The 27,275-nt window shown below is 39.8% G+C and overlaps 2 protein-coding genes and 1 long non-coding RNA gene across 4 annotated transcripts in view; 2 read left to right on the top strand and 1 right to left on the bottom strand.

Moving 5' to 3' along the window:
• The first annotated feature begins 384 nt into the window (after positions 1 to 384).
• nos1apb (nitric oxide synthase 1 (neuronal) adaptor protein b) lies at positions 385 to 23,816 on the top strand. The gene is made up of 10 exons (XM_042498389.2): positions 385 to 1,005; positions 2,814 to 2,885; positions 7,357 to 7,449; positions 7,544 to 7,602; positions 7,712 to 7,820; positions 11,784 to 11,913; positions 12,313 to 12,440; positions 19,429 to 19,590; positions 20,525 to 20,693; positions 21,166 to 23,816. The coding sequence occupies exons 1-10, from the start codon at positions 901 to 903 to the stop codon at positions 21,675 to 21,677; spliced, it is 1,539 nt and encodes a 512-aa protein (XP_042354323.2). The 5' UTR covers positions 385 to 900; the 3' UTR covers positions 21,678 to 23,816.
• Positions 16,250 to 27,275, bottom strand: part of LOC148188054 (uncharacterized) — a 16,923-nt gene continuing 5,897 nt past the window's right edge. Inside the window, exons 3-4 of the long non-coding RNA XR_015778112.1 lie at positions 25,940 to 26,051; positions 16,250 to 16,681 (exon numbers count right to left, since the gene is read on the bottom strand). This is a non-coding gene — a long non-coding RNA (uncharacterized LOC148188054). The remainder of the gene's footprint in view (positions 16,682 to 25,939; positions 26,052 to 27,275) is intronic.
• The window catches only part of ddr2b (discoidin domain receptor tyrosine kinase 2b), a 16,997-nt gene continuing 15,737 nt past the window's right edge, over positions 26,016 to 27,275 (top strand). For both annotated transcript variants that reach the window (XM_042497757.2, XM_088085193.1), the window contains exon 1: positions 26,016 to 26,166. The gene's annotated coding sequence lies outside the window, so the exon portion shown is untranslated. The remainder of the gene's footprint in view (positions 26,167 to 27,275) is intronic.

Raw genomic sequence — 27,275 nt, 5'->3', positions numbered from 1 at the left:
TTAATTTCAGCTCTTATAATGCTTTTAAAGAAGCAAACTGCAGCTGGCAACCAGAAGAATAATAAAGGTCAAAGCTGTCAGCATGTCAGCACTTTGCGATCACCTCAGTGTGCGCCTTTTTATGGTGGAGCTGCAGGTAATAAGCTCACATTGCTCAGTTAATTATAGGAGGCTGCTGTCATTCATTGTTTTGTGAGAGAAACACGATTTTCGATGTGCGCTTCTGCTGAGTTTGACTTAAATTAATGTCTATATTATTCTTCATATTGCTGGAGGGAACCAGGAGCCCCTGGAGGACCCATGGGGACTCCAGGAATCCACTGGGAGTCAGTGATTTGGGGAATTGTTTGTTCCCTGTGATGCCACTAGATGTCACACAAGCAAACACCGGCTGCAGCTGCTGATGGAGTCTTTACAAGCATCTTCATCAGTGAGATCTAACACCCAGTTTAGTGTCAAATAAGCGCCCACTGCTTGGGAATATTGATCGCTCACTCTGATGAATTAGAGCTCAGTTTGGTGCCGCGGTGCTTCGAGGAAAAAACAATCATGTGCTGAGATCTGTGCGTCATCGGGACCCCGGCGTCGGCAGAGGCGGTGTGGACTGCTTCTCCGTCGTGTCTCAGAGCGGAGTGAGGGGGTCAGTAAGTGCACACACTGACCACCGATCAGCGCCTAAATTAAATCCATCAACTCAACCGAGCAATCCGTCGCGACCGGGAGCACCTCAACCCGGATGACCTCCGGGGTGCCGGAGAGAGAGAGAGAGAGAGAGAGAGAGAGAGAGAGAGAGGGAAAGAGGGAGGGAGGGAGCCGCGCCGGAGGAGATGCGCATATCTGCAGGTGCTCTAGCGCGGTCGTAAAACCGGAGTCGGGAGCGAGTCAGCTATCGTTGAAGCGATGCCAGGGGTAACCAAGTACAATTTAGTGGATGACGCGCACGATTTGAGGATCCCCATGCACAACGACGAGGTGTTTAAGCATGGGGTCTGCTTCGAGGCAAAGGTAAGGAGCCTCTGCAACAGATACTTTGTGGGTGGCAGTGATGGGAGCACTGGATCTTTACTGTATGTGTCAAACACTGATATGTCACCGCTACTGTAACAACAACCATTATACACATTCATCCACTGGTTTATGTACTTCTTCCCGACCTAATGATACTTTAGATGTATGTCCACTTTGCATGACTTCGAAATGTTTATATTTTTTGCCTTACTTGCATGAAAAGTGTTGCTTTAACTGGTAACTTGATGAATGCTGACATCATTTATTTGCCATGTATAATTTATGATAAACCTTTGATAAGTGCAGAGGAATCCTAGTTCAGTTTTTGCATGTATGTCTTTGGCTTCAGACACCCAACGAAACCAGTCTGAGTGTAACAGAGCTGCAACTAATGATTATTTTCACTGTTGATTAAAAAAAATTCTCCATAAATGGTCTAGAAAACATATAAAAAATGAGAAAAACGCCCATCAGAGTTTCCAGAGAGCCCAGAATGTTTGCATCAGATTCCTTGATTTGTCTAACTAAGGGACTGCACTTTATCAGAGTAAAGGGATGGCTTGGGTGTGACTTCAGGGTGTTTTTGTTTTTTTTAATATCATTAGTCTACCAGGAACTACAAATACTTTTCCTTGAGCCTTCCTAAGTGACAGTGGAAAAATGCATTAACGTTCCTCGAAATAACCATATTTCACAGTTTGACTATGATACATGATGTGATTTTGGAGATTTGAAAAGGAAAACCTGACTTTAAAACCCACTTCTAGGTTTTGGATTCCTGGGGGTATTTAAAATGAATACAAAAAACATCAATTTAAAGTTGACCGTCCCACTTCTGAGCCAAATCGAAAACATAAGTCACTCCCTAGTGCTTAAAACAAATATCTAAGGTGCCTCCCCCACTCCTTAAAAATAATGAACAGTCTCTAACAGTCCAGAACCCCAAAGTATTCAATTTACAAGCTTGTTAGATGACTCTTGAAACTTGACTTAGAATTAAGAAAGATTACTCACAAAGTCTTAAATTTTTTAAAATTTAATATTTGCATTTTTCTATATATTCAGAAGTTAAGTTTTTGGGTTTGAAACATGATCAGGTGATTTTTAGCGCACTGTGTGCAAACCTGGCAACCTGGCAGGACGCAGCAGACCTGCAGAGACCTGCAGAGACCAACACATGAGGCAGCCATCCAGTCCAAGAACTATAAAATTTGGATTCAAGGATATTTTGACAGTGGAATGCAGGGTCTGCAGCTCAAACATCAGAGACATGACTGTCACAACATTAAATTTCATCCGTCCCTAGAAAAAATGGTCTTTTTAGCTCACTTATTAGCTTATTGAATCATCAGAATTTAAGATGAGATGACTTGTGACTTGCTAACTTGAGCAATGACTTGACTTTTATAGACTGGCTTAAAGCAGGGACTCGAATTGTTTCTCACCACAGTAACTTGCTTGAGACTTGAAGCTCAAGACTTGACATGTGCGCGAGTGACTTACTCCCATCTCTGGCAAATTCTCAAAATTAAAGGCTTAAAACATCAAATATTTGATAGTTTAATTAAAAATTGACTTAACTGATTGAAAAAGTAAATTTGCCTTTTTCTTTTGGACTGTCTAATAGTTGCAGCTCTAGCGTGTAGTAATTTCTTCTCAGTGGAGGAATATTTCCAACAACGTATGAAAAAGCTGTCAAACTACAATAGCAATCAACAATCTGCCAGCCCAGCGCTCCTCGAGTAATCAGCAGCATTCATCCCCTCAAACTGCCAGTCTTAAAACCTTTCTCTTACATTTTGCAGTACATTGGCAGTTTGGAGGTGGGTCGCCCCGGCAGCCGAATGGAGATAGTCGCTGCAATGAGGAGAATCAGGGTAAGAAAACTTAAAAATGTGACTTTCCTGAACCACACTGACCTCTGTAATAAAAAGCAGTGCGCACACATTAACAGTGACCCTGTGACTGATGCTGGTGCATGCACATTAACTCCTTCTCTTGCGTTGTGCCTTGTGCACGGTGCTAAGAGGGATCCTTACTTCCCCTCAACATCCACTTAAATCACTAGTCTGCGTAAAACTACACACTCGGCAGATTCAGTGGGCTGTCAGGTGTGATTTAAATCACGGCAGAACTCACAAGGCAGCTCGGGTTTTATCGTTAAGGAGACATACAGCGTGCAGGTTTATGTGATACCATTCGGAAAACCAACAACAGCCCCCGTTAAACGAGACATGGCCGCTGGAAACTCTGCGATGCCTTGTCATTACACATCACTGCAGTGTTTCAGAGAAGCACAGGGAGAAGAGGATTTAGCTGCTTGTCAGATGTTGGATCTAATCTAACAACCAAGTCACTGAGTCAATCGGAGATCGTCCCAGGAAGCACTTAATCCTGATCCCTCATGTCCACTGCAGCATCATGGCCATTCGATTCTAGTGCCAAAGATTTAGTGATGCTGCATGTTTGAGTTTCCTTGCTGACACATCATCTAGGAATTTTTACATTATTTTACATTATTTTCAGATTTTTACAATTTTTCTCATAATGAATTATGAAAAGAGCTTTTGCTACAGCAGCTCAAATGGGGGGGGGAAATCTTACAATGCACAAGGTAATCCAAGGCCTGCTGAAGACCTTGATGGTCAAATATGTGTACCTTTTTCATCTGTCATTAAATACATTTTTAATTAATTTCTTTTATGCTACAGAGCTCTTATCTAAAAGCAGAGTTTGCAGAATGTTTTTTTTTCTCAAGGCTACCAAGCAAAAATATTAAATAGAAGGAGATTAAATAAAACAGAATAAGAAAAAATGCATTTGGAGGCAAATCAGTGCGTAAATGCAAATACAATAAACAAAGTGATATTAAACGAGGGGGCAAGAGATTGAAGTTGATAGCATAAAAGCAGGTCTGTAAAAGAGTCAGGGCTCTTTGAGGGCGCTGTAATGGCGCAGTAATTAAGAGTCTCTGCTTCTGGAGAGACAGACTCTGAATATTCAAAGATGACTGGCCCTTAAGCACTCTCAGTGACTTAGAGATAAGAGGAGAGGTGAGTTTGCACAACCTGTAGAGCATCGGTTGTGCTTGGGGGCGCTGGCTGTTGTGCATGAAAATGGAGCAGAAGAACTTCCTGTGTTCCACTTCAGTGCCCTCTGACAGCAGTGTACGTGGACGGTCCTTTTGTCCCAGTTGATATTACGTGGCTCCAAATACTTTTTTCCCTATCATTTGAACAGCAGCAAAACTTTTTTTTTTTTTTTTTACTACATTATTTGGTGTATTTTTCCTTGTTTCTCTGTATTTCCTCCATGGAAGCAGCTGCCTTCTACCAAAAGAAATCCAAATTCAAACGCTGCAACATTTTCATTTTCGTGGCTGCATAAATATGAGGAAACTATCAACATGTTATATATTGTAATTTGAGCTTTCACTTAAATTTTCTCAAACTATGTGCAGCACAACTCAAAATTTTACATGGTCATAGTCAGAATCATTCTGAACAGGATTGTATTGAACATTTCAACAAACCTCTGACTGATTTATTCATTTAATTTTAAAAATACAATTTAAGGTGACTCAACCAGTACAGTAACGTGCAATGAAAAAACTTTAAAGCTGTCAGTGTCCTGTTTTCGCCCTGCGACGGTATCAGTTGTAAATTTATTTTTCACTGCTTGAGAAAATGAACATGTTTAATGAGAGTGCGTAAAAAGTGTCAATTGTGGGAGTGCACCTTTAGTTGGCAGCCCTGCACAAAATGTTGCCAAGAAAAAGTTACATCTACCAGAACATGTAGGGATGAGAATTACATGGACAGCTCCAATTTTTCGTGCACTACTGTACACATGCACGTGGTATTTTGAGCCCTGCACGACATACCATTAGCCTGGATAACACACACACAATGGGTGCTTTTTATTATCTTAGTGTGTCTCCTCACTTCCCTCACTCATGTCTCTTCCTCATGTCTTAGTGAGGATGTGAGAGAGAGATGCAAGGAAGAGATGTGTAGGATATATCTGTGTCTCCTCGCTCTAAGCTCCTCCAGAAACCCCCCTCTTATCTCAAGGTGCACTTAAGGGATTGGAAGTGGAGCTTTGATTCTCTGCCCAAACAAGATTGGGCCTAACCCTTTGGGTTTTGGCCGGGCTGGACTGGGCCATAATTTCTTGAATCGAGTTGGGTTCACTCAAATTTCTCTTTTTATAGTGGCTTTTTTCACCTTAAAAAAGCATTTTCTAGGTCGATCTAATGGTACATAACTTTCAACAGGGAGAATGGCATCTATCCAACAGAGCGCCCCGGTCACCTGCTTTCAGCACTATGTAACTGGGCCAGCAGGTTGGGTTCTCTGACAAGAAGTGCGTACAGCTTTACGACACTACAGCATACACCTGTATTCAACTAAAACAAAGCCAGCTGCGTATCTCCTATGTATCTGTATGCATTTTTTAAATGATCTTGTGTGCAAAAAAGAAAGTTTTTTAAAAAGTCAGATGCCAAGCTGTCTGTATTGCTGTTAGACCAGTGAGTATTTTGCTCATTTGCAGCTTTATTACTTATTTGTTGCAATTAATTGTTGTAGGCTCTGTTATCATGGTTATCAGGTTATTCCTTAAACATTAAACCCATTCAGCCCATCAGGACAGAGGTTTAGCAGGTTACATGTTACAGCCTGATCTCAGCAGCATAACACTACTCTCCCCTGATACGTTAGGTACGTTTGCTACTTGCTACTTGAGTTTAGTGCCGCAGTTGTGCAGACTGGCTTGAATATTACTGTGCCTTGTCAGTCGACATGGCTGTTTGGCCTCCCACAACATCTTTGCCAGTGTAAGTACAGCATGTGCATCCCTCAGCTTGTCAACAAATTGCCTATGACAGGGGAGACATCAGCACTCAGGCATCAAAAACTATGTTTTACAGCAGTGGTGCTGCACTCTTCTGTGGTTGCCAAATTGCTACATAATGTTGCTTCAAATACTGACATTATTGTCCATGTAATGTCATAAATAATGAATTGGTTGTGTTACAGTCCACCCATCCGGACTACCGCCCTCTTCAGTGAGAGGAAATGTTATTCTGTTTTATATACATGTATATAGAATATTTCTGTCTGAGTTACAAATGTCTATTTCCACACTGAAAAGAATTTAGTTGACTTAAGCTTGTAATAAATGTTTTACTGTGATACCCATGTTTTTAAATCGAGCTCGGACCCAAAACTGCTGCCGTGGTTCGCTTGGCTCAGGTTTTGAGAAAAACTATGCAGGTTAATTTAGGGTCTGGCTTCTTTTTTTCTCTTGATCTTCGCTCTGTTTGAAAGATCCTTCACGATGGCAGTGAGGGAAAAACAATCAGTTTACGAGAGGACAGAGAACACGAGGAAGCAAAGTTTAACATAATGAAAAGCGCCCATTGTGGGAGTTGTGTCCTTCACCTGAACACGTAGAAGAGAGAAAACCTCCCACACAGCAAGAAGACAGGCTAATCAGAAAAGAGCATGCAACAAGGAATAAGAGCCCACCGAATCTTCTCATAAGGTGTTTTTCCGCTCGATGTGACGCAAGACAAACTGCCCCCAAACTCACAAGGGCTAAAAATCACCAGACATGACTTGTGCGCTGGTATGATCCCTTTTCTTTACCTTTTGTGACATTTCTTTATTCTGTGTAAAGTATATAGTGTAAATATAAGCGTGAGAAAACAGTTTCAATCCTGCGATAAATAAAAGACGATGCTGGGTTGTTATATTTACACAAACCAAAGAAAAGATGACAGAGAATATCTGCTAAGTCTGTCAACGCAGAGAAAGCAACGGCTTGTTCGCCAATGAAGATTTCACCGAACTCCATCTGATCAATTAATCATCTGATGCTGGACGCTGTGTTTTCAAAGCGCGGCACGTTATTTCATATAAATCCCGGTCGTTCTCAGATCTCTGGGCCCTGATATCTGGAGTCTGAGCCTGCAGTGGAGGCAGAGGCTGCAGGCTCAAGCATTAATCACGGAAAGGGATGAAAGTGTCCCACACATGTCTTCCTCCCTCTGGGAAGTCTGCCTTTGAAAGCTTAAACAGCTCCCAGAAACAGAAACTGACAGTGTTTACTCAATCGCACATTTCCCCAAAGAAGATTGTCAAAAATATCTTTCTGTCTGCGTGATCCCATCGCTCTATTTCAATATATCATTTATCTTGTGTAAAGAGATTCATCTCAGCGGTCCCATGTGATACTTAATGCTAGTCACACTTCGTAGCATAATAATCGATTTGGGCCGAATTAACTTTTGGATTACTTTTTTTTTTTTGCCAATTTTGAAGGTTATTTTTTTTTCCTTCACAGTATGAATTCAAGCTGAAGAATATAAAGAAAAAGAAGGTCAACATTGTCGTGTCCACTGATTCGGTCAAAGTGATTTTGCGCAAAAAGAGGAAGGTCAGTCTAATAAAGTGTGACTTTTTGAATTATAATAATTAAAAAAAAAAACACCTTTGGCACTGTCAACCCAATGTGTTTTGTGCTGTAACAGAGAAAAGGTTGGTCATGGGATGAGAATACAATCTTGGTGACACAGGATCCCATCTACAGGTAGGTATTAAATGAAAATCAAGGAGACAAAAGCCCAATAATCAGGCAAATAATCAGGCAGCTTGCCACCAACTGACTGAAATATTGTCTAATGTCTTCCTTTTAACAGGATCTTCTATGTTTCACATGATGCCCAAGACTTGAAGATCTTCAGTTACATAGCCAGAGATGGACAGAGCAACATTTTCCGCTGCAATGTCTTCAAGTCAAAGAGGAAAGTAGGTTTATTCCAGATTAACTGAAAATGCTTTAAGATATACTTAACCCCCAAGCGCCCATTTGTATATCAATTACTCACCCCTGTTTCACTGGATTTTGGAGGAGAATGCAGGTTCAAGTATTCCACTGGTGAATGAAGTATCCAAAAGTCGGGAAAATTCATAATGAATTCAAGTCATAGGGGTCCGCATTTAACGACAGCAAATTTATATCAAAACATCTGTTTACAAACTCTCACACAACTTGTGCAGTATAACCCAAGTCTCATTTGTCCAGTTGTTTGCTCAGTAGTTCCCAAACAGACGGCCCTTTCTGATGGGGAACAGAACAAAAAGTGAAATTTATCCATGCTCTCTTCAAAGCCAGACTCCGTAGATAACACTGTGATTTCACCTCGCTGAACACAGGAACTGCTGGTCTACTGCTGCTTCGATCTGTTAGTCACTTTGTTTCATTGTGTAAGATTGGTGAATTCAAGCCACCCTTTAAAATACTGAACTCACATCATTAACACAAACAAACTAACTGATCGAGTCAGTGGTGGACCAGCAGCTCCAGAGCTCAGTGAGGTAAAATTACTGTTCTGTCAGTGGGGTCTTGCTTTGAATAGAGCATAGATAAGTTCCACTTTTTGTTTGGTTTTTTGATGCTGAAGTTTTGCTGATAATCCATGTGTTTGAGAAGTACTGAGCATACAGCTGGGTAAATGAGACTTGGACTATACTGCACAAGTTGTTTCAGAGGATTTTGTCTACGTTTGACAGGCTAGCTGTTTTCCTTTGTGTCCAATCTTTGTGCTAAACTAAGCTAACCAGCTGCTGGCAGTAGCTTTATATTTCCCTTAAAGTCACAAGAGGGGTATCAATCATCTCATCTAACTCTCCGCAAGAAATCATTGGCATGTTTCCCAAAATGTCTTAATTCAGTGAGTTTGAATGAATGACAGCTGGGGAAGCTGCAAAGTATTAAGAGACGGACACACTGTTGGTTTTGGCATTATTATCATAGGTCTTGACAACATGAACAAAAGTGCAATGTTTTTTGTTTGTTTTACTTTATCTGCAAACATCTATGAACCAGTCAATATTTACATTTTGTTTTCAGCCCCATGCTCTGCATGTAGCATCTAATGATGACATTAGGCCCGTTGGCTCTCTGATGTATTAACCTGTAGGACGTCACATGTGACTAATTAATCTCAGGGTCAAACGCCTCGTCTTTTGTGCTAAAATGCATCCCCTCAAATCTGCATATCAAGCAGAGACATTTCTTTTGCCTCCATGACAAAGACAGAGCACCAGTGAGGTTGACTCCCATCCCTTCACCATGGATACCAGACTGACAGTGACTTAGTGAAGCTGAATACTAATCATCCTGGTGGGAAGAGAAAAGAGGGGCTTTTTCACTCAGCGCTCAAAGACATTTTCACCAGTGCCGAACTAACACCCACTACATCGTCAGGGACACGGCTAGTGGTGCCTGACTCCCTCCCCGGGGCCACGGCGCCTTATCTGGGTGTTGCAGACCAAGCATGTGTGCTGAGTAGGAGGAGATGGACCAGCTGATAAGAGGAGATTTGATTTATTTTCATCACAGACTGTTGCGGCCCAGCAGGGCTCAGATGTCAGCTCAGTGCATCAACAGAGCCCTTTGTGGTTGGCCTTGGGGAGGGCTGATAGTTTAACCCGACAATTTTAAAACCAAATGATTTTTTTTTTATTGATGGAGCGAAAATAATCAATTTTTATTCCGGTGTTATTTTTGAGCCATTTCACTTGACTGAACTGCTTTCAGGCTTGAGTTACCTTGACATTTTGACTGAGCAGGTGACAATACATTTATTTCAACACTTGCTTCTGCCACCATTCAATATAAAAAACACAAAAACCTACCTTTACTGAGATGGGGGAAGACAGGGTGAATAAAGCTTAATTCCAGTGGATTTAGGAAGCTGCCACTAGACTGCATATTAAGGCTTTAGGGGAAGAAGAAGCCTTGAAATCAGAGAAGTGCCGGTGTCTCTAAGGCCACATTGAATTTTCTTGCCAAGAGTTCAGCTTGAGAAACAGTGATAACCTGATTTAATAAAAATAATTTTTTACCTGATGTAACAACAATATTGAAGCTGATTTTTCCAGAACTTGTAAAAGCCTTTAGTGACTATTAGGACTAACAAATTAGGGCTACAACTGATAATTGTATTCATTATTGATTTAAAGTCACAATAACCTAAAGTCCAAGGTGACATCAACAAATCACTTGTTTTGTCCGACCAAAAGCCCAAAGATATTCAGTTTACTATTACATAAGACAAAGAAAAGCAGCAAATATTCACAAATGGGAAACCACGCACTGAATGGTATCATAGCTTAGCTTGAAAAACGACTTAAAGGGACAGTTCACCCCAAAATCTAAAATAGATATTTTCCCTCTTACCCGTAGTGCTATTAATCAGTCTAGATTGTTTTGGTGCGAGTTGCAGTGTTAGAGATATCAGCTGTAGAGATGTCTGCATTCTCTCTAGATGGCACTCGACTTGTGGTCCTAAAAGTACAGTCCTGCATCAGCTCTGGTACCCGCTGACCTATGATTTGCAGGCGAGATTTTGTCAAAATTTTATTTCTGTGTGAAACTAGATATACCACCACGCAGTTGTATGCCTCCGTGCACCAGTTAGGTTTCAGTAACCGTTTACATCCATGTCTGTGACAATATGTATGCTTAACATACAGAATATCTATACAATTAGCAAAGTTTAAAGGTGGACACCCAGGGTTCTTGAGATATGGTCAAATGTATGAGGTCACAACAACCTTGACCTCCGTCCATCAGATTCTAATCAGTCCATTCTTGAGACCAAGAGGATGTATGTGCCACATTTGAGGAAATTACCTCAAGGTCATCTTCAGATATTGCTTTTACGAAAATGAGATGGCTGAAAGGTCACAGTGACCATGATCTTTGACCTCCAAATTGTAATCAGCTCATTGTTGAGTCTACTCAGATGTTTGTGCCAAATTTGAAGAAATTCTTTCAAGGCATTGTTGAGATATTGTGTTCACAAGAATGTGTCAGACAGACAGAAAGACAACCTGAAAACATAATGCTTTTGGCCTGTCGCTGGCGAGGAGGCATAAAACTGAACATCCAGGCCAGACTGCAGGTGTTGGATGATAATTCTCCTTAAAATAAAGTGAGAAGAATTATTTAATAAATTGCCCTACAGGTTAGGGGAAAAAATATGTATTTTTAATTTTTGGGTTAATTGCCCCTTTAAAGAAATATTCTACTATACTAGATATGCAAACAGTAAAATAAAAAGGATAAAAGAAAGAATGCTTTTTGACAGAAAAAATGGCTTTTGTGTCATTTAAAGCAAATGTTTGCTCATTTTTGCATTATTGTAAGTTAAATTGTCCCAGATAGATGACCCGATGATGCTGACACACCTGCTGAGCCTCCTGCAATAACAACAAACTTTATCTTCACTCCCTCCGCATTCAGAGTTACTCGCCTCTGAAATAGACCAATCCATCACTATGACAGCAGAATGTATGCAGAGCAGATAGACAAGGACAAGCAGGTGATGCTCTGTGCTCATAATATCTCCTGACTTTAATTTGGTCTCTTTCTCGCCTCCTGTTTCCCTCTGTCTTCATTTTTCAACTCCCCACATTTTCTCCCTGATACTATTTTTCATCCTCTTTCTCTTTACACACACACACACACACACACACACACACACACACACACACACACACACACACACACACACACACACTCATTCATCTATCCACTTTTCTTACTGAGCAACTCCTCTGGCACCTCATTTTCTCCCCTACTGTGTCCCTTCATTTTTGCATCCTCCCTTGCTGTGCCCCTGCTGCTGCTGCTTCCCCCGCCCCTGCTCTCAACACACACACACACATACACACACTTTTCCTCTGTGTCCTCCTTTACAGTCTCAGGCCATGAGGATCGTGCGGACAGTGGGTCAGGCATTCGATGTGTGTCACCAGCTGACCCTGCAGCAGAAAAGCGATGACCAGGAGGATGAGGAGGGAAAGGCGGAAGAATCGGAGGCAATGCCAGGTGACTCAAACATAAAATTGCATCCACAAATCCTGTCCTCTTCCCCCTCCCATCTTTCTCCTTCCCATTCTCCTTCTGTCTCGCACACAATCTCCTTTCTTCTCCTCACACACCAACACACAAATTCCCTTGGCCTCTTTCTTCTTCATTTTCTCCCTCACAAACAAAATCCCTGAGAGGAGATGTCATTATCCACCACTGCCGCTCGCCCTGCTGCAGCTGCAGATGTGTTTTGGTGAGCTGTGTGAGCCATTGATCAAAGACCTTGCTTGTGTGTAGGCTTCTGCCAGCTCTTTGGCTGCTGCCACTGTCACTGCCTCCAGATATGTTGCAAATTATAAAGCTCAAAGTAAGAAATGCATGAACGTTCCCTGTTTTATGCATCTGGTCTCTCTGCAGCAAAGAAGAGGTTTGCATTGTCAGAGGATACCGACCTTGAAGCCACAACAGAGGAGAGCATTGAATGCGTCTCTTCTTCTGACCTGGAGAAAAGCAAAAAGGACGAGGCCCCTGGTAACGCTGAGAAGGTAGAGTACACAGCTTACGCTATTTTCTCACTCCATTAGAGAGACAGGGGTTTTGTTAGCCCTGCAGAGATGAAGCCGACCCTGCAAAGTGCAATTTATGGATGCTTATGGCTCCACTCTAGTGTGTCACGGCCACCAAAATATAGGGCTGTAACAAACACATTTTCATTTCCACTGGTTATTAATCTGCTATTTATTTTGTCCTAACACAAGAAAGTGTCAGGAGATGCTCCTCACCATTCCCAAAACTAAAAACAACTTTTATAAATCACTTCTTTTGAGCTATCAACAGTCTAAAAGATAAAAATCTTTACTTTCACAGAAGACAAAAAAACAGTGTGTTCATAATTGACAAGTATGACAGAGTATCAAAGCCACGTTGAAGGTGAGGGGGGGATCTGAGATTTTGAGAAAAAAAACTCATAATATTAAGTCGGAATATAATGTAAACTCAATAATCACTCAAAAAAATCACAGATTTACTGCCAGAAAGTCAGGTGACATTCCATAAAGAGTCACAAAGTTCATATAGGGAGAGAGTCAAAACAAACGGGTCAAGCACAGGTTTATGTACTGTGTCAGGCAATGTTGGGTCATTATTTTTAGACTTAGCTGACTGCTATTTTCAGGCGGGATGGGGGGGGTTCTTGAATTAGTGTGATTTTATTCTCATTAAATTATGACTTTACTCTCTAAAAATCTTCTATTTATTTAGGAAGATGTATACAGTGTGCACAGTATAAAGTATAAGTAAATAAATAAAAATGTATATATAGGATGTAGTTTGATTGTTCACTTTAAACTAACGTTCAGAAGTTCAGAAGCTGGGCTGAGTTTTAAAGCTAGAGTGATCATACTGTGCCATCTGAATCTAGAAGACCTGAGGAATTCAGTGGTACCAACCATGCCATGCTAGCTTCTCAGTAAGGGGGCGGAATAACGTTCCTATGGGAAAACAGCGTGGTCATTTCACAGGGGTCCCTTGACCTCTGACCTCAAGATATCTGAATGAAAATGGCTTCTGTGGGTACCACTTAGTTTCCCCTTTACAGACATATCCGCTTTGGTTATCCGATGCAGTTTTAATCAAAACAATCTAGTAAGAATTACTTTCCTGTGTTTATATGGAAGTCTGCACTGTTTTAGTCTACATTGTTTTGTATAGCAAAATAAGTGAATTTTAAACATGTGATTGAAAAATGTGATTAATTGTGATTATAGAAATTCTGTAATAAATCACACTTAAAATAAGTTTTTGACATCCCTACCTTAAACCCAAAGTTTGCACACAACCCATACTGTCAGCTCAAATTTTCAAAGTACCTTTCCCAGTTAGTTAACTTGTTAGCTTGTTAAATCACCACATGACACATTTTACATTATCTGTATCCCTGAAGTTAATCGATTTATTTAATCTATTTATTAATGGATTGTTCTTGCTTATTATATGGTAAAAAGTTTGCTTACACATAACAAAGTGAATAAAGCCTGAGCAAATAACCCCTATATTTCCATTTAATTCCTGTTATTTCCCATAAATTCGTATTAAAATCCCCTGTAATGTATTTTTGCAAAAAAATTGCACTACATTAGTCCTGTTACTGAGCTGCTTTATCAGAGTTACACCTTCCATCCAGACTTGACACAAACATGCTATGAGATCACTCTCTTCATCTTTGCTGCGTTTACATGAATTGATTCCCTCAGAAGAAACATCTGAGGAGAAACAGTGTGTATTTTGGCAATAATTCCTGGAGGCTCACAGCCCACAGAGGGTCATGATTAAAGTTTGGCCTCATAAGGAACCGTGTGAAGATCAGAAAAAGCCACTGAGGGCTGTACAGCGCAGCCAGCAGTGGCATCTTTAAGGCTTGTTTGTGAAGAAAAGCTCCACAAAGTTCTTCAATATTGATGTGATCAAATGGTTTATTAATGAAAACATAAATGGGTTTTCTAGCGTTGCTCTGCTAATCCTGAGATGTTGAACATGCGGCGCTCTGATATTTGTCTTTTTGCAGCCAAGTCTCTGTGGCCTTGTGAGCTATAGGAGCACTTAATTAGTTTGAATTGAATGAATACTGCATCTAATTCTAATTCCAATTTTGCCACAGTCAAACAGCACGGCAGCATTTCATATGCCCAGATCACACATGCAGATTTACTTCTGTTTACAATCTGAAGGTCAAGTGTCCTTCACAGTTCACCATGAATGCCCCTGAGAGTCCACCATATAGATCTCCGATCTCAGATATACCACACATAAGTCGTGTCCTTCATGGCTGCTCTCTCCACAGCAGCACTCTAACATCATTGTGTGAGTCATAATTCCTGTATGGACAGCCGCCCATCCAGTCAATCTGCAGAACTATTTATAGATTTCCACTGATTCAGTCACCATTAAAACAACAACTTCACGATTAGATCAATAGCGCTACACTGTGTTTTAGAGCATTTCTTTGACATGATTAGAGCGAAATGCATGTGTCATTTGTCATGCTTGTGTTGTGGATCCTCAGTCAAAGTGCATGTCTTTTAAAAGACAAAATCCCAGTTTGAAACAGGAGCAGGTAGAGACATAAACAGAGCTATGAGCAGTAAATATATAGTATACCAAATGTTGTAGATATTAGATATAGAGTGAATTTTGAACTTGCATTCATCTGACACAACTCCACATAAATCCTGCTCAATAAGACAGCAGTCTGCTACCACATTAGCCATCTCAACTAAAAAGGTGTGAGGATATGTCAGTTTTGTGTTTACAGTTTGTGCGACGGCAGCAGAAAAAAGATTTAAAGGTCTGAAAGCTCATGTAGTAGTCAATAGTAGTAAGTCGGGTAGAATGTAGGCAAGTTCAAATGTACTCTGAGTAAACATAATGTGGTAATGTATTATATACACAATTTGATTAAAAAAGACATTTACACAACAAAATACAGAGAATTAACATTTCATTGCAGTCCATACATATAACACCACAGAGCCCCGATGAGCAAACACACAATATATTCCTTTTCTATAGATGTTGACCTGCAGCTTGTGTGTACAGCTAATTATTTATTATGCAACAACCCTCCTCAGTGTCGACTCACCAGAAAAAAACAGAAAGGACGACGAACTCACACAATTAAACAAACAGGCCAGCACTAAATAACAAGCAGACACCACGGCGGGTGCAACAATATAAAACCACGAGAATAAAATAGCCTGACACCTCTCATAGAACCAGCAGCAGCATAAAACATCACACAGGCAGACTGTGGAGGATGAAAAATGACACATGTATCAATAAAAAAATTCCAAATATATGTTGAAATTAATATTAATTCAGTGGTTAGGCCCTTCAACCTCCTTAACATAAAGACACAGATATACAGAAATAAATACTGTAAATGTAGGTGTGCAAATGAAGAAATGCATTTTAGATATTATGTCCTGTTTATTAACTTTTTAAAAAATGTATTTATGCATTTATGTATGTATTTCAATATGTATGTCTACGTCTTTATTCATTTATTTACTTAAGCATTTTTAATTCTTCATTAATTCCTGCATTTATTTATAAATGATTTCCCTTTTTATTTATTCCAGTCTTTTTTATATTTATTGACAAATGTATTTATTTATTCCTGTATTCATTTAACGTTTATTTATTCATTTCCATGTGTATTCATTTATTCCTGTATTTATAAATTAATTTATTTCTGTATTTTTTATTTATTCCTGTATTTATTTAAAATCTATTAATTCATTTATTTCTATAATCATTTATTTTTTCCAGTATTTCTTTTTACCTGTATTTATTTCCATATGTATTTATGTATTTTATTCCTGTATTAATTTCGAAATGTTTCTATTTCTTTATTTTTGGATTTATTTATATATTTATTTGACTGATTGATTCTTAGGTCATTTTTTGTCCTCCATAACAGACAACACAGAGGTATAGAGACAAAGCGCATATAAAGTCCACAGCAGCTGCAGCCACAAAAACAAACATTAAAGCAAAGAACTTGAGGTCTGCACACACATAAGGCTACGTTCACAGGAAGTTTGATGTACTCACCTGTCTGAGTGCACGTGTAGAGTGAAGTCCTCCATAATCTGCTCCTCCTTCAGCCTCTCTGCTTGTTATTTCTCAAAGCGTCACATCCGGTCCACTCAGCCTCTCAGTGCCAGTACATCCAGTCTCTCTCTGCCACACTGTGCTCCTCAGAGTTTCCAGACGTGTTCACCCGTCACTGTGACACAGATTAACAGTCAGAAACAGCAGAAAGGCCTCACGCACTGAACTGCAGGTGAAAGTTCCAAAGGACTGGAGCTCACTGATCAGTTCACAGCCTCAAATAGTGCAAACATTTCAGCACCTCTGTGTCTTCATCAGAGTCAAGCAGCGCAAAGACAAACAGGCGCACACATACGTACAGAGTCAACCTACAACAGGTGAGCAGTTCTACTTGGATAATTGATTGAACAGGATTTTAAACCTACTGGATAGTAAATCCACAAGTGAGGATTGCCATTGTCACAACTTAGCAAAGAAACACGGACATCTCTTAAAGTCACAGGCACAGTTGAACAATGAGTTTGGGGACTCATCTAAAGGAAATCTAATGTTTAATGCTTAATTTATACAGGCTGTACCAACGAGCACTCTGCATCCCTTTCAGAAGCTTTGTAATCCTGCCTTGAACTACAGGTTTTTTTTGAGACTTTGTAAAATAAATTAATAATTACAAATCCAACACTGAATGTCTTCTGTGATTATTGATCTATTTTCCCCTGACGAAAACAGATATTGTCGTTAATAAGTCATAATAATTGTCCACATTCTTGTATCCCTACAAGGCAATAAGTTAAATTATCAAAAGGTATAAACATATTTAAATCCTCATATGCAATCTTGGCTACAACCACCAGGGGGTTCTTAGCCCCTTGAATAAACCCAAACTGCACCCGTACTTTAAGTTACAAACATAGAAAGGATGAAATACAAATTTAAACAATTTTAAAAAAAGAAAAAATACAGTTACAGCATACGTCAAATGTAACAAAAAGAGAGGCCTGTTGGAGTCATACACACTCTTCACGCAGAGGTATTTTTGTGTCTTTTTTGGACGTTTTGTTGTTGCTTTACGGTCATTTTGTGTCTCCTTGTGTTGTTTTGTGTCTCCCTGTGATGTGTTTGTCTGTGTTTTAGATATTTTTTGTCACTCTGCAGTTCCTTTGCATCTCTATTGTGATCTTTTTGAATCTCTTTTTGGTCATTTTGAGCCTCCTCCTGGTCAGTATGCGTCAGTTTGAGAGACATTTTGCAGGTGTAGGCCAGGGGTCTGGACCTAACTCTTTGGGCCCCTGAGCCTGTGACTGATAGGCCTGTTCAGTAAACCATCCATGAGTCAATTACTCAAAAAAGTATAATTATAACAAAAAGTATGACACAAAAAAATGATTTTAGAGTATTGTTACATTACAGTAAGGAGAGTAAATGTAATCTGTTACTTTAACTAAATTTAAAGACCAGGTGCTACAATCCATCACAGAAGCTGGCAGCAATAAATAATCCTCCATCAACAGCAGCCTCAATAGAGCAACTACAGCATCTTTATTGATCTTCCTTTGGTGTGTGAAATACAACGCCGTCTTTATTTACTTTTTATTTATACAACCTGACACTGGGATATAGCATTGATCTCTCTCCTGCCTTTAAAGCTCACTACAAATCACCCTGTCCACCAGCGGCACTACACACACCACAAAGAAACTCAAGTTATTTTTGGAAAAATGTTTGAACTCAGATCACTAACTGAAGTGGCATCGAATGTTGGATTTGATGGCAACATTTAAGGCTTCGTCACAGCATTTCTAAATATATTAAGAAATAATAATCTCCAGTGATGGTCCAACTGTGTTTTTTTTTTTTTTTGAGTATGAAAGGAGACAGTCCTGCTGTTGCCAGTGCAGCAGATCTTCACTGTCTCTTCCCCCGAGAAGCTGAGACTGGCAGCTTCTTTAGATGTGTTACTACACACAACTTTTCACAGGATGTTTTACTTTTCACTCCATTATTCAGGATTGTTGGCTATCCTACCTTATACTTTCCTTTTTTTTTTTCTCCATCTACTGCCCATACACAGCCACATGTACTCTTGCTGTGTTATGCCTTTTTTGTTAACATTATTCAAAGTGGTGAAATATTCTTCAGCCAGCTCGCTAGAAGAAAATATTGGCATTGTATGTTTCTGCAAAACAGGATTATGCTACATTTGCACATTTTATCCATATCTTCTCAAAGTTTCTAAAGTGACGTAGTACCTATAAGACACCAGCCAAGCTGCAGCCCACTGTTTTACATGAAAAAACGAAGAAAAAAGTTGTGTTTTAGCAAGTTATTGCTGTGTCTGCAGTGGGTTATTAGGCTCCCAATCTTTTTGTTGTTGTTGTTGTTGTTGGGTTTTTTTTGGGGGTTGCAGCAAGCTGTCCACAAAAGTGGCTATTATTTTATTGAGACATCGCTGCAATTCCTGCTTAGATTGTGCCACCAAAACTGGGTGTTTTATGGTAAAACATGATCTCTATCTAACCATAAGCAAGTGGTTTTTGTGTCTAAACATAACCACACATTCACCACAGTAAAGCTTTAACATAGCTACATACCAACGTGCAAATGTAAGGTATTTACAGAAACCTACAGAGCCAGCATTTGGATTCTTGTTCTTCTGTTGCTTTGGTTTGGGTATTTTTTTATTTTTTGGTGTTTAGGTTTTTGAATTGCACCGTTCAAGGATGACATAGCAATTAAGTTGGAGACTCTTCTTCTTGTGATGAGTTGAATTACTAAAAATGGAACTTGTTGTTCCTGTATATTCATGTTGGCTATAATCACTCCAGCAAAAAAACAAAAACAAATACAGCACAGTTACTTGAAGTTTTTGATGCCATTACAAGTCACAGAGAGAGTCACAAATTACTATTATCTCTGTTTTAGGTGTTGGATGACCCATCTCTCCTGCTGAGCTCCCCCATCCATGGAGCCTCTGTGTTGGGTGAGTCTGCAGGAGAGGCTCCCTGCTCTGCAGAGCACCAGGTCCATCTCCTCCAGAAACAACTGCAGCAGCAGGAACAGCAGGCGCTGGCAGCTTCAGAGCAGGTACTGATGGCTATTTAATAATGCATTTTCTTTTTCGTTTGTTTTGTTCCTGATGAAACTCCTGATTGCTGCAATTGTCTATATGGTATTTACAGCTTATTGAATCAATTCAAGTGCAAAGCCTTTCATCAAAATCAAAATTGAGGATTAAAACACAGAAACATATCCTAAATTGATGAAAGTCAGAGGTATTTATCCACTAGGAACCATTAATCTCTCTACAAAACACAGAAATTAATTCAAGAGTTGCTGAGATATTTCAAAATGACAATTCGATGTCTGACTGACACTGCCATCCCTCGAGCCGTGCCGTTAGTATGGCAAAAAACATAGTACTCAAAGACAAGATTAAATTAAAAATTAACTGAATTTGGAGAGCTTGTTTGTTTGATGAGCGCCTGACAACCAAAGAAACAATTAGAACTTCAAATGTTATTAAGATGCACATCAAAATCCCCCCAATTAAAATTATTGGAAAACTTTGTGATGCTTGACACAAAACGTTCCAAGCACATAAAAGACCGATGTGCTATTTCCATTTTCAATCAGAGGCGTATTTAATTGGATGTGGCGAAGCATTTGGGGTTATTAAATTCTTTTATTCCTCTAAAATATCACAAAGTTTTGAAAAGTTTCACATCATATTAAATATGCCTGAGCTGTGGTTTCAGGGTCTTTGAAGATTTAAAGCCAATCTTTCTTGAGTTTTAGCGTTCGCAGCTCACTTTGGCCAATCTCATTGGCAGAGGTTGATTCATAATGCTGATGTGTTGGTTTCAGTCTGTCTCGTCTAATACTGCCTCTGGAGAAACCAGAGCCTTTCCTTTACGTCATTAAAGAGTAAAACTTTGAGCAAAAGTAAGAGTCACTGTGCAATTCAATTAGCAGGTTCCCTTTTAATGAGGGAATTGTGTGTGTGTGTTGGCGTGTCTAGGTCCATGTGCTCCAGGAGCAGCTGTCGGTGGAGGTGTGTGCACGGACTGAAGCCCAGGCGAGAGTGCAGAGGCTGCTGCAGCAGAACACCGACCTGCTGCAACACATCTCCCTGCTGGTCAAACAGATCCAGGAACTGGAGCTCAAAGCTGCTGGCCAGTTAACATCTAGTGAGTGGAAAACTGCTTTCTTTTTCAGTTAAAGTGTATATTTTATTTCATTTGGTTGCCTTTAATCTTCCTCTAATTTTTTGTTTACTTCTCTGTTCATTTCTGTTATAAAATCACCCTTTTCTGCTTTTCTTGCTTTTCCTTTCATCTCTTTTTTTCTTAGCCTCCTTCCTGTCGCTACGGCTTCTTTTCTTATCCACTTCTGACACGCAATTAATTATCCGAAGGCAGCCCTCTCAGAGGATTCAGTACTGCTCTCTGCTCCCCGCTCCCTGCATTTAGCCAGTGGCAATCCTGCCGTATAGTCATGAATTATCAAATTCTTTCAGCACTCCCCTCTCCATATAATTCCTTTGGATTTGCTGCAACCTCTCCTCTCATGTCTTGTATCTCTGTTTACATGTGATAACTACCAATTATCTCCGTGTTGTGTTTCATCTTCCCTCTTTTGATTTGTTTTCTCTGTCCTCAGTGGGCTCCCAGGACAGTCTTCTGGAGATCACTTTCCGTGCCAAGCCTCCTAGTTCTTCTTCATCTATGGGTACTTTTGCAGCTCAATCCCAGGCCCAGATTAGTGACAGTCCCTGGGTCTCCACGCTCCCGGGGCCCTGTTCTCCAGGCACCATGGGAACCGACGCCAGCCCTCTGGGGCTCAGCGGCAGTGGGGTTCGCCTCGAGTGCTTCCGCTTCTCGTCCCGTGGGCCGGACAGCCAGGAGCAGGGCCAGGACACACGGGAGACACCCAGCGACGGAGCTCCAGATGAAAGCTCGCTGCTAGGGGAGCAGGTCCTGGGAGCCCTGGAGCTGCTCCGGTTTAGGGAGTCGGGGATCGGGTCGGAGTACGAGTCAAACACAGATGAGAGTGATGACCGGGACAGCTGGGGGCAGGGCGAGGGAGTGGGGGCTGACAATGCCGCTCGACTCTTAAATGTGCTGAATGCAGAGAGTCTGCCGGACTGCTTAGGAGATGAGATGGCTGTGTAGTGGTGCTCTTCAAGCTGCACAAGGCAACACTGCACTTATGCACCAGCCCAACCGAAATTCAGAGGCTGAAGGACTTAATTAGACTGAAGTCATGTATTGTAACATCATGCGCTCCCTCACCACTCTTCTGCTTTGATTTGCTACCTTCTGTGCACTGAGAAAACATCCCACTTGTATGAGTGTGAGGAGATTAGATAATAGAGGCAGAGATGCAGAAAGTATAATGGGACTGCTTAATTTGATCCTTATGTTTAAAGGAGTACTCTACCCACCAAAATGCACATTTAAATAACAACCTGACCCTTGTTACATATACTTTGTGGGGGAAAAAACTGTTTTTTTCACATGCTTCCACAGTAAATGAAAAATCTGAAAAAAGAAAAGTCTTGATGATTTAAAGTGAGGGGTGACTAAAATCAGCAAAATTATATCAAAACATCTTAAAATCTCTCACACACTTTTTGCAGTATAATCCAAGTCTCATTTATCCAGTCGTACTCCCAGTACTTCCGAAACATAAATCCCTTTCTGACAAGTAACTGAAGTGAAAGCTGCCTGACTCCATTGACATACACAGTAATTTTACCTCGCTGAACATGATTTTGATGTTATAAAGGGGTTGATCAGATTCACCAACGTCACATAAAAACACAAAGAAACTAACTGATCAAGGCAGTGGTAGAGTTGTGTTCATTGAGGTTAAATTACTATTTTTGTCAATGGAGTCTGGTTTTGAAGACAAGATTCGTTAGATTAGTTTCATTTTCAGTTCAGTTCCCCTGTAGAAAGGGCCGACTTTTTGGGAAGTACTGAGCATACAACTGAATAAATGAGACTTGAATAATAATGCATGACTTGTGTGAGAGTTTGTAAATGGAATGTTTGATATAATTTTGCTGTTGTTAAACATGGACCCCTATTATTTAAAAATTTTCTCCGTTTTTGGATCCTTTGTTTGTTTTAGAGACACGCCATAAAAACATTTTCTTCACAAATTCAACAAAGAATTGACTATTTGACATACCATTATCATTATGGGGGGTAAATTATATTTCTTTAGGTTTACTCCATAGCAAAAAAAAGAGACAGGCTTACTTCTAGATAGGAATTGGCTCGGTGCAGCCTTCAGAACTTGGACTGTCAGATAGTATAAACACTTTGCTGTTTCTGTCTCTCTGAAAATCTCTGCTGTCTGTTAGGATGTGTGCTACATACTGTGCGTGTGTCACTTCAAAGTACCTTACATACACATGGTTCCCTGACTCGCTGGGCTTGTTACACTGTGGTTGTGTCTATGTTCATGAAGTTGTGACACATCCGGCATCATTTTTTGCCGTTTTCTTATGAAGCTCTGTGAAGAAGAGACCCACTTTGCCAAGTCTGTCTGGATATGCTAACACATTTTTTTGAAGTGTGAAGATTCAAACCTTACTGTGCTTGCTATGACACGTAATCTGTAATTACACATGGGTTTTAAAATGAGCATGTATCTCTCATAGTCTGATTTTTTCTCTTTTCAACACATTGTGTAGAGTTTGATATGCACTGCACAAAATACAACATTGTACATGGCATGATTTATTCACACTATGCTTCATCCTGGTTTATATTATTAAGAAACACTTTCTGATTTGGTAATGTCTCAGAGGGAAACATCTTACTGTGTGCAGGTGCTGCTTAAAAATCTAGCCACCACATGCTGTCGGTATTATTTGTTAATGCCGTACTGCGGCAACCATAAACTGCTGGGTCACTGTTGCTCCATCCTTCAGAAGAAGCGCTTTGAAAGTCCTGGAGCACCGATTCAAAGAAAGATGGGAGACTTCTGGGCTCCTTCATAGTCTTCTGGCCAGCTGTCACACCAGCTCCACCTCGCTGACTGTGAGCCAGGTCCCTGAATCACCGAATTGGGGACGTGTCTTTGAGCTTTTTCCAAAATCGATTAATCTCTTTCTGGCCCCTCTCAGTCCCTCTTCCTCTCCCTCACTCACCTTCCTCCCATCTTTTCCCGAAGCTCATCACCTCTTCCCGCTCTCCTGCACTCACAATCTGTCTGCTGTAGTCTCTGTTGATCTCTGTCATTTCTCTCCAAGGTTATGTCTGTTCACATGAAGTGTACTAAAAAATAAAGTGCACTTAAATCAGTGTTTCTCCTTGTGGAATTACATGCCCTTTCTCAAATGCCGTTTGGTGTCATGGTATGTTCAGTGCATTTGATGTGTTACTAATTGCTAAAATACGTCCACGGGTGCATTAATGTGTCTCTAACATAATGATAAGCAGCACCAGTTCCCTGGGCTGACCTTTTCAAAATGTTTTTCTCATTAGTATTTATAACTGGTTGAGAAAATGAGATGTGTGCATGCAGAAGGTCTTTTGTGAGGATGATGGCTCTCTATTATTGTTAGAGATATGCCAGCTGTGGTCGTTAAACAGGGTCATCTCCCATTAAACGCGCTGTGTGTGAAGACAGCAGCGGCTTGATGTAACGCTGCAGATAGGCTGGAAAATATGAAGAATATCAGCCATTACCCGCCCACATCCAGCCACAACACCCTGCAGCTCCTCTGGTGCAGCAGCTGCTGACACAGATAGTGGGCGGCCTCCAGGATGTGGCCTCTACTTTCATTTGCTTTATTAAAATGAAAAAATGGCCTGTGGTGTCACCCCCTCTTGTGTTCTGCAGGTAAAATGAATTCAGAAAACTGTACTTGCAGCGCTAATTGGATACTTTGGTTTGGTCTTTTTTGACAGACTAGCCCTGTGGCTCATGGAATGGCAACGTCAATCAGTCGGCCCAAAACTTCAGACTTAAATATCTCAGCTATTATTGAATGGGCTGTCATCAAAGGCTGCACCAACATTCATAATCATCACAGGAAAAATTCCACTGAATTTGGTTATCTCCTGGCTTTTCATCACAGAGACTGAAAACACGGTCATGACTTATTTTACAGGATGCATGTGGTTATTCTCAGGTCATCACGGTTTACGTTAACTAAACTTAAAACTACAATTAAATGGGAAAAAAAACATTTAAGTTTACTAGATTGCAGGAAACATAACAATCAAATGAAACAATATTACTAACAAAACTGAGCAAAATAAAATAAAAATGAACAGGAAATTTCTTTTCTGTTTTTAGTCTTTGACAATTTGGTCAAATCTGTCAACACAACGAGCATGAAGAGGCATTGGTGCATATGTTTAACTCCTTAAATCTTGCTTGCATCTTTTAATATAATACCCCATATTAAAAGACTTTAAAACTAATACTGAAAGTAATACTGTAGATTAAAACTAAACATTTTGAACAATAAAAACTCAATTCCAACCCAATCTGAAAACTAACGTAATTGAAAACACAAATTAAAAACAAAATAAAAATAAAGACTAATTAAAAATACAGAATGATATTCACTTGTATTATAATTATTATTATTATCATCATGATCAGCAACTAAAAGCCCTCCGAAGTATTGTGGTTTCAAGATAAAGAGCAAGTGTGCTAAAAAAAAAAAAAAAATTATAAGAATGTGTGGCTTTAGTAAAAATGAAAATCTTTACTTCTCATGTTTTTTTTCTGTCGCATTACATTTACATCACCCGTAGACTGTATAAAAGTCATTTTATGTCAGGAAAAATACTTGATTTAATCCTTGTGTTTTCAACATCCAAACAACATCCTGAAAAAGTTTTTCATGGTCACTTATGTTGCTGTGGCAGTAGTTTAAGATAACTGTCAGTAGAAAGTAAAACATTTTCAAGGTTTACTTCTGTTAAATTCATGTCCGTTTAAATCACTAAAAACATTAGCATGATCTTGAAATGATTCTAAAACTTTGTATTGGAAGTTTTGTACAAGAAGTGTATGAGAAAAGAAAAAAAGAGGCATCTGAGCATAATTAACAACACATATTTGAAGCTGTTCCCCTGCTACCAATCCACTGAATCACAACGAATTGATTTATGATAATCAAAGCAAGCTTCTGCCTCACTTCTGCAATAGCTGCCGTGTCCATTTTACTTTTAATACCCGCCGTGACTCATCTTGTTTGTATGCAGTGATATTTTTTTTTTCTAAAACATCACGGTCTCCTTCACTAATTAGCAGGTTCTCCTCTGTAGGAATATGAACTCTGGTCTGTTTTTGTCAGTAGCTCTGTGTGGAAGCTGCCAGATACTGCTGCACTCAGCTGCCTCTGTGGACCATAATTGAAACCATTTGTGGATCAGGTGGAATTCTGGGATTTTGGCCTCACCTCAAAATCCAAAGCGTGTTATTTTCTCTGTTTCTTTCCTGCAGCCAGAAGGAGTCTTACATCAGCCTCCGTTTCCTCTCTCCCTCTCTCTCTCTCTCATTCCCAGAAAGTCCTGTGGAGGAAGAAGAGGTCAGCGACTTGCAGTGTTGAACGCATCATCTCACGGTAGTAGTGGAATATTCTCGCAGACAGATGGTTTCATAATAACAAGAGAAGAACTTGCAAAAGTAAGTCAAATCCATATTTTTCTCTTATGTGGGTATTAACCCCTGTGTGCACATTAACTTCGAAGGAAGTTTGTGTCACTTCATCTCGGTATAGAGAGGGACATCATACAGAAATATTCAATATACAACTTTAAAATTGGCGTAATGATAAGAAAAAGGTCTATCTGTAACATTTCAGGTGAGGAAAGGTCTGATATTTGGGCTTTTTTTGCACTGTGTTTTAATCTGTACCTCAGAAAAAAACTTATTCCACTCAAAAGTCTGTAAGTGATCATCAATTCAGCTCTCCAGAAGTGGAAACTGTACTGAAAAATGCATTACAGACATGGGTTTTTACTTATAATGCACTACAGTAAAACTATAAATACACATCACACTGACACAGAACGACACTGTCCTTTTGCTTGGTGGAAAGACCACGTGAAAGACTGTAAGTGCAATTTGTGATCTAGAATTATTATAATTTTGTCTTTTTCAGCAGTTTTTTGTTTGTTTTGCTATGTTTTTAATTTTCTGTTTACAATTCAGTTTAGTTTCCAGCGCAGGTTTGCTCATTTCAGTTAGTTTTTGCTATTCAGAAATGTTTAGTTTTATTTTATTATTTATTAGTTTCAGAGTTAGTTTGTCTTTATTATTGATATGGAGGGTATTTATGAGGGGTAGGATTTAAGAAGTTCAGAATAAGTATTAAAATACAGACACGATACTGTCTGAAGGCAGTTGACTTACAGTCATGTAGACATCCATGTGTCAGTACGCACATGCACCAGTGCCTCTTCATATTTGTCGTGTTGTTGACACATTTGACCGGATTGACAAAGACTTAAGCTGAAGGCATTTCCTGTATATTCTTCATTTGATTTTAGTTAGTTTTTTAAGTGGCTTGCACAATATCGTTTTTGTTAGATTCTGTTTTGTAATGAAGTCTCATTTTATTTTTTATTTCAGTTCACACATAGTTTTAGTTTAGTTTTAGTTAACTATATTAACCTTGCTGTGAACACTGGTCTAAGTTGTCGTGGAGTGCGTTAGGGGCACCGAGACCCTCACAGCGCTTTTGCAAGGTAAATAAAATGCAGGTACTGTGGTGGGAGAGAGCCACACTCACA

This window comes from Plectropomus leopardus, chromosome 12 (genome assembly GCF_026936395.1).
Source record: "Plectropomus leopardus strain MGB_pleo_1.0 chromosome 12, ASM2693639v1, whole genome shotgun sequence".
Lineage (NCBI taxonomy): Eukaryota > Metazoa > Chordata > Actinopteri > Perciformes > Serranidae > Plectropomus > Plectropomus leopardus.
Note: the sequence above shows the minus strand (reverse complement) of the source record. Positions and strands in the feature narration are given on the sequence as shown.

Bases quoted from the DNA above. Each gene is read 5' to 3' on its own strand.
- nos1apb (XM_042498389.2), top strand. From the start codon at position 901: ATGCCAGGGGTAACCAAGTACAATTTAGTGGATGACGCGCACGATTTG. The intron at 7,821-11,783 runs GTAGGTTTATTC...CCTCCTTTACAG, and splicing joins TCTTCAAGTCAAAGAGGAAA to TCTCAGGCCATGAGGATCGT. The intron at 12,441-19,428 runs GTAGAGTACACA...TCTCTGTTTTAG, and splicing joins CCCCTGGTAACGCTGAGAAG to GTGTTGGATGACCCATCTCT.